This window comes from Triticum urartu, chromosome 6 (assembly GCF_003073215.2).
Source record: "Triticum urartu cultivar G1812 chromosome 6, Tu2.1, whole genome shotgun sequence".
NCBI lineage: Eukaryota > Viridiplantae > Streptophyta > Magnoliopsida > Poales > Poaceae > Triticum > Triticum urartu.
Window position 1 is genome coordinate 15,657,666 of NC_053027.1, and position 11,010 is coordinate 15,668,675.

Below are 11,010 nucleotides of genomic sequence, written 5' to 3' on the forward strand. Positions count from 1 at the left end.
GGGAAGATGATTGCGACGAAAGGGACTAGTGGACGGCGTGGGTGAGTTGGGATCTAATTATTGACGCTCGGAAAAGGGAAAAATGTTTTCAGCGAATGTTACATGACGAGACACATGAACACGACCACTAACAAGATCTAGAAAATGATAACCCTTGTGCTTGTCAGAAAAACCTAGATGGACACACGGGGTAGAGCGCGGGGAAAGTTTGTTAGGAGAAGTGGAGTAGGAGTTTGGGAAACAAAGACGACCAAAGACGCGAACGTCGGAGTAATTTGGATAAGAGAGAAATAAAGAGAAGTAAGGAGTAGTTTGCGGGTTAACTTTAGATGGATGAATATTGAGTAAATATGTGGCCATATGGAGGGCCTCAGCCCAGAACGTCGGAGGCATAGAAGAGTGAACAAGCAAGTGCGAATGATGTCATTAAAAGTACGAAGAGAACGCTCGTATTTGCCATCTTGAGGGGAGGTATAAGGACAGGATAAACGCAAGAGAATTCCATATTGTAGAAAGAAATTTTGATTTTTAAAGTTGTCAAATTCACGACCATTATCACATTGTATGAATCTTATAGGGAGGAAAAAATGGACCAAGACATAGCGTTGAAAGTTAAGGAATATATTATGAACGTCGGATTTGTTGTGTAAAGGAAAAGTCCAAACATAATGAGTAAAATCATCCAGAATCATGAGATAATACTTAAAACCAGATACACTTTCTATTGGTGATGTCCAGAGATCACAATGAAGTAATTCAAAAGGAAAAGTACTAGAGGATTGAGAGGAACTAAAGAAAAGGCGAACATGTTTGCCCAACTGACATGACTAACACATAGAAAAATTATGAGAGTCTCTATTACGAGGTATTGAAAATTCACTAGGAAGTGTGGATAACACATTTTTATTGGGATGGCCGAGATGTTGGTGCCACAGATCAACAGAGGCCACCATAGATGTTGGAGAAGCAGCGGCCGGAACACCATGGAGAGAATATAAATCACCGAAACTATTGAATCGAGCGATCTCGGCTTTGATCTGGTAGTATTTCACAGACAAACCAAAGGGGTCAAACTCAACAGAAACAAGATTATCAGTGGTGATTTGACGAACAGAAATCAGATTTTTAATAAGGGCAAGAGCTACAAGAACATCACGAAAAAGCAAAGGCTTAATTGGGGATTGGATTTAAGCCTGACCGACACAGTAAATAGGATTAGAAGATCCATCATCAAGAGTAATAAAGGGAAAATATGAAGGTGTGCAAGAACAAAGCAAATTACTCGATGCAAACATATGACGAGAAGCACCAGAATCAAAAATACAATCCGTACCTGAGTTTCCTTGTGCAATAAAGTTGTTCATGGCTTGTAGAAAAGCAGCTTGGTCTTAGCCCGGAGTCGAAGTAGAGGCCGATATAGTCATGGGAGCTTGCGGGTGTGGTGGCGTCGGCAGTAAGGGCGCAAGGATGGGCGTGCCGGTGTGAGGGCGAGCACTGGGCTGCTAGCCACCGGTATAGGCAGGCGGGGCACCATATGGCGTAGGGGTGGACCAGGGCATAGGCCACCCTGGACAGCTGGACTAGCCCTGTCCATGGATCAGGAAATGGGCGTCATCCGGACGGTGGTGATGGTGCAGTTGATGAAGCCGGGGGCGGAGCAGGAGCATCGTAGTACATTGCGATCGGAGGAGCCGGCTGGTACCCGCCATAGATCGTCGGTGTACTGTATGGCGCCGCAGGTGTGTTGCAGAGAGCCGCGGACGACGTACTGGACGAAGTCACAGGCGCGGCCGCGTAGTGCCTCGTAGATGACGCAGAGTAGTGCCCGGCTGCGGCTCCTGCGGGCGACACGCCGTGTTGCATGGCGCCGTAGATGGAACGGTGCAGCAGCATGCAGCCCGTAGCCATGTGCTAACGAGGCAGGAGCGTGCGGCCCGTAGCCATGCTGGGGCATGCATGGCGTTGCATGCAGTGGGGCAGAGGAGATGGATTCAGCGACGATCGGTCCGGCGGCGGCGGCGCCAGATGCAATCGTCCCGATCGGAGCAGAGGCGAAAGTCATCGATCGAATACCTAAACTGATACCATGTTGAATTGTATTAAATAATTGTTGATATAATATTATGTAGGTACAAGAAGTATATATAAGAGTCAAGCCGCATTTGACTAGCCTTATTACAAACCGAGTAGAAGTTTTAATCTTATTACAAGTTGTATTCTAACACGCCGAAAACATTGTGCGCGGCCAGCTCGCAGGCCCTGCCTACGCGGGCGTCACCTTCACTGAGAGATCGACCTTCCTCGCAGCCCCGGTTGTTACAGAGTCCGTCCTCTTCAAATGCCCCATGGCCGGTCCTCTTGGTATGGCCGCGCTGGACAGGCAGCGTCGGCCGGATCTGGGCGGCAGACGGCTTGGCTGCAGAGAATGGGGATGGCCATCAGTGCTTGTCAGGCCAGGACGGCGGGACACAGGGTGAGAATCGAGGCCTCCTTCACGCAGCGGCCGGGTCAGGTACACGGTGAGAGGTAGAGGGCGCAGGGCAAGAGGCGGCGGTGCTGGGGAGTCGAACAGGGGATGGCTGACTGGAACACACCACCTGCACTTGAGACTGACCCGCTGGGCAGCGTCGTGTAGAGGATGCAAGCTCTGGGAGTTAACCGTGTTCTCTGTTTTCTCAATGATCGATTCATCTGTTACGAGTCCATCTGTTATTCTACAGCCTAACCCCCCATTAAACCCACTTAATCCGCCTAAGCTTTCTTTTAGGAAATCATTTTGTTTCCACCGACTGATAATAAGCACTCGTAAGCCGGCTCCTTTGCACGACGCGTGTCCAGCGTGGGCCTCACCACTCACAGTCACAGTCCTCATCACGTGCCTTTCGTTCTCCATCGCAGAAATCTTACCCCCTCTTCCTCTCTTCGTATGGTCTCCTCCCCATCTCACCGAGGCAGCAAGCAAGGCAGCAGGCAGAGGTGAACCAAGAATCTGACATGATAATGTCGATGCTTTAGTTCTACAAAAATTTACGGGCAAGGTTCACAAGTCGTAGTTCTTGGCACGAACAAGCAGGTTTTCTCTCAGAGATTAACACAGTGACCTGCACTTTTTTCTTTCGTCATCCATGCCATTTGTAACAGAGATGGCAGAGCAAGCATCTGCGAGTTTCCATTTCTGAACTTGTGATCGTTTCTAAATTCCAATCGCAAGCACTTATTGAGTAAGCGTGCAACAGAGGTGTACACAACAATCGCAAGGCCAACATTACCACTACTACAGCAGAGGTGGAGACATTTTCATCTAAACCAGCGAGCCTTTTTCAACATAATCGAGGGTTTTTGCATGATGAGTAATCAGAAAACAACAATAGCAATCAGAAGGTTACAGATAATCTCTGCCCACAGAATAACAAGAAAAAGAATAATAACATGAGGTACAAATGCTTTCTTCAAACGAAGGATGGTAACAGTTACAAACTCAGCAAAGTATCTCATGCACCACTTTTTCCCACAAGAGGCAGTTCGAGACAAGTCGCATCAGAAAATGTCTCCACACAGCTAGAAACAGGAGCGCAAACTAAACACAATCCGACATGATGATACAATTATAGAGCATGAAGAGCGAAAAGGCTGAAACTGGAACGAGACGCAGCAGCTGTTCTCACACCCAGGCCTCAGCATCTGGCAGGGCACCGCTCACTGCCTGCCTCGCGGCTTCGCCCTGCTCGCCTCCTCCGGGGTCGACGGGAACAGCTCCACGTACCTCGTCCCGATGGTCATCTTATCCTTGCACATGGCAGTCTTGGCAACCTCGGCCGTCGGGAACTCCACAAAGGCCTCGCCAGTGGCCTTGCCGTCCCCGCGGTAAGCGATGTGCACGTTCTCCTCCGACAGCTCGTACTCCACAAAGAACTTGATGATGTCCTCGATGGTGGCGGAGTAGGGGAGCCCGCGCAGCTTCAGCACCTCAGTGTACTCCATGCTGCTCTTGTCTTCAGACAGCCTCCTGGACCGCAGAGGAGGCGACGAGTGCCGGTGCTCCGGCTCAAGCAGAGGACCGCCCTGGTTCACCTCGGCGGCTATTGCGCTGTAGTAATCCTGCTTCTTGCATCTGAAAACCTCCACATACCTCCTGCCCATGTTCTGCCTGTTGCGGTGCAGCGCAAACTCTGCTTGCATGGATGAAGGGAAGACAACAAAGGCCTCGCCAGAGAAGCGCCCATTCTTGTGGACCAGGAGGCAGTCCACTATGTCCAGCCCAGCAAAAAACTTGCTGATGTCAACATCCTCGCAGTCAAAAGGGAGCCCTCGCAGACGGACCGCTGGAAAGTTTTGGATGCCACTGTTAACCCCTGCAGCACCAGCCATGTTGCCGCCGTAGGTTGGGTAGAAGCCGCTGCCGCTGCCACCAGCGCTGCTTCCCATGCCTGCAAAATATGGGGGGCCTGGCTCCATCATCCTGGCCCGCTTTGAGACGTCCAACGGGCTCCCTGCGTTCACTGCGAAGTATGGATTCGATTCCATCATTCGTGGCCTCTTTGATCCCTCGTACCCATCCGAAACCCCCCCGCTTCCCATCATTGCCCTTCAAATAATCCAATCCCAAAAAGAAAAAGGAGAATATCCCCCCATCTCTCAATCCCATTTTCATAAAAAATAACCCAAACATATAAAGAAAAGTAATTGCGCTTAAATTAAATAATCTACAAAAGGTATTAATGCTTGGCAGGTAGACAGAACTGAAATACAACAACATTCATTACTTGAACACAAGTAAAAAGGTGATAACATGGGTAGCAGAATATTATGTTGTGCTTAAAAATCAAGCAGCAAAGTAAATCCAATAGTTCCTATCTGATCCAAGTCTTAAGTGGGCAAGAAGATAAAACAGATCAAGTTTCAGTAATTATCAACATTATTCGTTAATTCAGCAGCTGGTGCTTCAAAACATAATGGGGGCAAACTTTGTCATGCATGCAGATTAACAGAGCATACTTCCCTTTTAAATAATGTTGTAAAGTATTGACTGCCTGACATGGTACGGGTTAGGCAGGTAGATTAACAGAGCATGCTAATGGTACCAGCTAAGTTTCATGCATACATTATTATCATGCTGACCTATATATGGAGACCATGAGCATTCATTATGATGTAAAGGCCACAGCAAAGTTCTCACATGAAAACTGACATAAAAGACAGGTTCAGAACAAGCAACAATGCTCTACATCCCAGGATAAAGAAGCTAGCACGAGGATTACGGGATCACTATGTTGAAGTCTACAGGTAAACTAACAACTTAAACAGGTTGCCAGTCCCATACCGAACCAAGTTTTTATGCATCAGTATTACCATGCGGAGTTACACACTGAGACCACCATGGCAATGTAAAGGCCTAACTTAGGTTCGAGTGTGTACATCACCAAACAGGAAACAGGGATGGCCAGTAAAAATGCTAATTCCATCGATTTAACCTAAATGGATTGGGCTAAAAATTCGAATTGACCTTGGACTGATCATCCACGCCCGCAACACAATACACGTCGCGCAGATTTGCAGTCAAAATTAACAGAGCAGATGGTTCAAATCAAAACAAACTACAGATTCTAAATCCAATCCCAGAACAGAGAGGCTAAGCATGCAATCCACACCGGACACGGCAATTAACGAACCACCAAGCCAAAATCTACGAGTAAACTAACATCCTAAGCAGTCCAGGCACGCCAATCGCAAACCCACGGGCGGAGCTAAGAGAGAACCGCCCCCGTGCCGAGGGGAACAAATCAACGAGGGTTCCAGGCGAGAGAGAGGGGCTTACCCGCGGTGCCCGTACATGGCGGCGGCGAGCGGCGCTTCGTAGGGGAGAGGGGGAGGACTGGCCGGCGGGCGAGACGGGCGGGGCGCGGCGGCGGCGGCGGCGGCGGAAACCCTAATCGCGAGAGGTGTGGATGGATGGGGGGGAGCGGGTTGCGCCCGGGATGGATCTGTGCCTTTGCTACGGCGCCGGTGGCACGGGGCGGCTAAATAATTGCAAGTGCCAGGGGCAAACTCGGGAAAGACTTTACCGACTCGCGGTCTCCGCCGGTTGGGTGCACGTTCCGAAGCTTCCCGAAGGGACACGTCCGGCTCCCGATCAAATCCAGGTTAGTACAAACGTGGCCTCGTTTTCACGGTACAAACCTGATTTTTCTTTTTTACTCTTCTACTAGTGAGATTGGACACTGACTTAGCTCGGGGCCATCCGGCGGTCACTTTGACCAGGTGTACATTTCTTTTCATCATTTTTCTTTCAAAAATCCATCCTCATATTGGAGCCATCTTCTGTCAATATAACAAACAAGATACTGTCTTCTTGAATTCCTTCAGATGTGACGAACACAACCTGCTAGATATCACATCTCCAAAGTTTTCCATCTTGAAAGTGGCCGGTCTGGAATTTCACAGCAGGGGGTGCCAAGCTTGACACTACCACATTTGAGCACTTGTATATAATACACGCAGATTAGCCTAACTAGGAGTCTACAGTCAAATAAAATTTGCATTTTAGGAGCGGGTGCCATCGCCATGCCACCTCCACTGGATCCGCCCCTATAAGTTAACAAACAACACCAACAGGACATGTCTCCATACCGATAAGACAACCTCTGGGTCGTCATGCTATCACTTTTTCCAACAGTTCCCAAAAGATATGGCCTCCTTCCTGTACTAAGATGCAGGTTCTTACCCTCATGCTGAACTGAAGGAAGTAGTAGTCCAGGTTAGCCCCCAAATCTACTCCTGCTTGCAAGATCAAATAACTGATTTCTTGTGTTTTGCTTTCCAGTGATGGTCTCTGTTGTCTTTAGGAAGGCCAATCAGGATATATGTGCAGCAAAAACATGTGTAGATACATCCGTATCTAGAAAAATTAAAGACAAGTAATTCGGGGCAGAGGGAGTATTTAGGATCATGTTTTAGGTGCAGCCTCTATGCCCAAAACGACACTGCCTGTTAAGCTAGGGAATAGTAGCCTCATACATAAGTTGGTCAACTAACAGTAACGGGATGACAGACGAGACATCAAAGCAAACAACCCAGATTTGTCCTTACCTTTATATCTCTGTGATCTTTAAAGCAGCAAGCAAAGAATCTAATGATGGATGTGGTGTGTAGAGGCAAAGAATTCATAGCTTTTGTTTTTGAGAAAGAGAAAGCAAAGCAAACGCAAGGAAAGCTAGTTCAAGGAGAAGTTACGAGAGGGCATGCAACTTTCAGTTTGCTTGTGTAGTGTATCAAGGTCAAGACTTGTGCCAGTGCAGCAATTAATCAAGGTAACCACATCAATACTTAGCAATCTGCAGATTGATTAAGTTGCTTCTCCAAATTTATAACTTCTCCTTGAACAAATTGCTTCTCCTTGAACAAAGCATCATGTTATAACTTCTCCAAATGACTGTGTCAGTCTCTTGTGCTTCATTTAGGAAAGGAAGGAAATTGGATCTGGAGATTGCTGTAGGCTGTTCTATGGGTTAGATATTCCCAACGGAACTGCTGACATTTGAAGGATTGATTTGATTCATCATGCCTAAACCAGAGGTATGCAATTCATCACGCATGCACCTCAATCTTCAGATTTTAATGCTGCAGATTTTTGACTTGGTTCCTTTAGCTAGTGAGCTCATCCGACCAGGATCTTCATTAATTAGTTGTGTTCCTCCGTAGGAGCTTTTTCATTTTTAGTTATGATGCAACTTGTAGTTTGAAATGAAAAGAATTAAAGAAACAAGGATAAAGTGATGAACCTTGTTTGATATTGTTATTGCTGAACATTGCAGGAGATCAAGATCCAAGCAAAAAACATCGATGCTGCAGCAGGGGAGATAATTGGCGTTTTGGAGGATACAAGCAAAGGAAATGTGATCTTTGTCAATGGTTTGTATGGGTTTGGGGCATCAGCAGCACTCAAGGCAGTAGCACAACGTCTGAAATCATCAAAATCAAAGTTTGACAGGGTTATTCATGTGGATTGCTCGTTGTGGAAAAGCATGAGGGCCCTGCAAAAGGCAGTTGCAGAGGAGCTGGAGCTTCCGCCGTCGGTGATGGCCATCTTCGATCGGTTGGACGAGGAGGATGATTTCAGTGGGATAGATGAAGGTTCTCGACGGGTGATAGCAGCTATTAGCACAGAAATCTTCAAAAATCTCACTAATAGTAGATTTGTGGTGATATTTCACAATGGGAGCAACGAATACATTGATCTGTACGAGTGTTGTGGTGTCCCAGTATTATCAGTTTTGAGTAATAAGGTGCTGTGGACATGTCACGGGAGGTTTCTCAGCTGTCCTGGTGACTTCAATATAATGACGCATACTGATGTCGTTATCGATTATTCTGATGATGATTGCATCCGCGATGAAGCATTATTGGAAGAGGCCAAGGAGATTGTCTCTTATATGTGTATTCCAGAGCCTGACATGAACCATATGATTGTTGAGAAGTGCTTCCATTACGTCTGTGCATTGGGATCTCGATCTCACTGGTCCTTCAAGTGGGAGAACCATGCTTCAAACTACTTGGTATGCGATGGGATTATACAAGGGCAAGGTGATACATCAGCATGGGGAATTGCCGATGCTCTACAGAGAAACATGCGTTTGGATTGGCTTCTGAAGTCCGGTGATGATGAAATTCGTCGTCACCTTCAGTGCAGGCTTCCTGACCGCTGGGTTTTGCTGCAACACAAGAAGGGCAAGCTACCTGATGAGGTTGGCATGGTGTTTTCTGAAACTACATCCTACTTCGTTGTACCTGAATGGAATCTTTTTCGATACTACTACTCGATGGTGACATTACCAAATGGAATATTCCAACATTCACACAGCAGCAAGCTCCGTGTGTTACATCTCTCTTATTGCAGCTTCAGTTTTGAATCGCCTCCCTTCCTGTGTTGCAACCAGCTAAGATTCCTCCTGCTAAATGTATGCGAAAATACACCATCTGATAAGCATCCAAGCCACAATGAAGACGTGTTATGCTTCCAGAAGCTATGGGTGCTGCACCTGAGCTATACAAACTGGTATCGATTACTATCAGAAGAGATGATGAATTTTATGGCTGACCTTAGGGAGTTGCATGTAGAGAACGTCAAGGGTTGGGGCATAAGTGATTTAAGTGGCAGGTTTCCTTCCCTTGTCAAGGTCCACGTAGAGGAAGGCTTCTTCGCAACCATGAAATACCACTTAGCTGACCTGTCCAGCGCACGCTTCCTTAAGACAGTCATCCTTGTCGGTTGTTTTAATCTGAAACAAGTTGTCCCCGGCGTGCTGCCCCCATCGCTCGAGTCATTCACCTTCAAAACTCAGTTTAATCCAGTCATGATATATAGCATTTCCTTCCAGGGTTGTTCTCAGTTGAAGAGTATACTACTGCGAGGATATCTAGGGAGCCTCGAGGAGCTGGACCTCTCAGGCACAATAGTGAAAACTCTCGACCTCAGAGAAGTGACCGCTCAAAACCTCAAATGTCTCATCTTGCTAGCCTGTGAGAAGCTCTGTGCAATATTATGGCCACCAGCTGAACATAAAAGGGCAAAGTTTTTGGAGGTGCTGCACATCAGCACCATACGATCTACATCACCAGGCCAAGCTAGTTCCCGGAAACCTGTTGCAGCTATGGGATCATCCTCTAGTCCTGTTGCTACTGCTAAAGAACAGGGCATCCGTCGATATGCGTCCTTTGACTTTAAGTGGTATATCTGCACAAGGGATACAAGGATCCTTAGGTCGCTTGAACCGGTTAAAAGATATATTGAGCACAGTCATGTATATATGGAAATGGGTTCATCTCCTACAACTGCTGCTACTGTTGGTGACAGTGAAGCTGCTCAAGGAATCCGGAGTCTGCGCAAGCCTGATAATTCTTTATATGCAAGGGGTCTCTTCTGTCAGAGCGACCTACAGGCTGGCGCTGATAATGAAGGTGCAATCAGCTGGATGTGGGATTGCCCAGCTAGTCCTACTCCAAGGGCCCAAGACTTGTATCTTCACATACATGATAAGCAGGAGGTGAAGAGGGGACTACTACAGCAAAAACAGAGCAACACTGAAGGAATTAATGTTAGCGCTGTTTTCCCTGGTTTCATAGTTAACAATGCTCGGATGCTTCACGTGCATGATAGCTCATCCGTCACTTGCATCACATGCCCACAACCACAAGGTTCATGCTGGAGGTGGCTTGAATGGTGCCGAGTCGAGAGGTGCCCCAAGCTAAGTACTGTCTTTTATACTCCCCAACCAAGTGAGGGTGATAGCTTCTGTTATGAGTTGGCCACATTCTGGGCATCTGAACTCCCAAAGGCATGCCACATCTGTGATTGGAGTGAAATGCATATGTTTTCCTTTGTACAAATAGTACTATTGCACCTGGACTATTGCCCTAGGCTCATACATGCGCTACCCTTATCCGAGTCTGTGGACACTTTGCCTCATTTGGATACCCTGGAGATTGTGTGTTGCGGTGATCTAAGGGAGGTCTTTGCTTTGGAACCTAAGCAAAAGCATCCGAGAATTATTGGATGCTCCAAGCTAAGGCGCATTCACCTGTACGAGCTCCCCAGCCTACAGCACATCTGTGGTAGCAGGATGTCCGCGCCCAACTTGGAGACTGTCAAGATTAGGGGCTGTTGGAGCCTCAGGAGCCTACCAGCCGTTAGCAGAAGCAATGAGAAGCTGCCTAGTGTAGACTGCGAGAAGGATTGGTGGGATAATCTGGAGTGGGATGGGGTGGAGGCGAACCACCACCCTTCGTTCTATGATCATAACCACTCGTCACATTACAAGGCCCAGCAGCAAAGAGGCACTGTACTATGGTGAGATACATATGACCTATATCTCTCTTTTCATCACTAACTCTCTTGGAGTGCCACTGCCAGCCAGCATAATTCACCATTCTAATTCTAGTTTTGATACTATGTATGTGTAGTGAACCAACCATCTCATTGACGATTTGTTTTCGCTGCGGCAAATTTTAACATGG

General features: G+C 47.2%; 2 protein-coding genes across 2 annotated transcripts; one reads left to right on the forward strand and one right to left on the reverse strand.

The window, feature by feature from the left end:
* Positions 1-3,430: 3,430 nt before the first annotated feature.
* Positions 3,431-5,999, reverse strand: LOC125512576 (heterogeneous nuclear ribonucleoprotein H3). Its single transcript, XM_048677667.1, has 2 exons — positions 5,816-5,999; positions 3,431-4,585 (listed from the first exon to the last, which is right to left on the reverse strand). Exons 1-2 carry the CDS (start codon positions 5,830-5,832, stop codon positions 3,697-3,699), a joined length of 906 nt encoding a protein of 301 aa, XP_048533624.1. The 5' UTR covers positions 5,833-5,999; the 3' UTR covers positions 3,431-3,696.
* An 804-nt stretch (positions 6,000-6,803) lies between these two features.
* Positions 6,804-11,010, forward strand: LOC125515321. Its single transcript, XM_048680774.1, has 3 exons — positions 6,804-7,307; positions 7,458-7,572; positions 7,812-11,010. The coding sequence occupies exons 2-3, from the start codon at positions 7,558-7,560 to the stop codon at positions 10,845-10,847; spliced, it is 3,051 nt and encodes a 1,016-aa protein (XP_048536731.1). The 5' UTR covers positions 6,804-7,307; positions 7,458-7,557; the 3' UTR covers positions 10,848-11,010.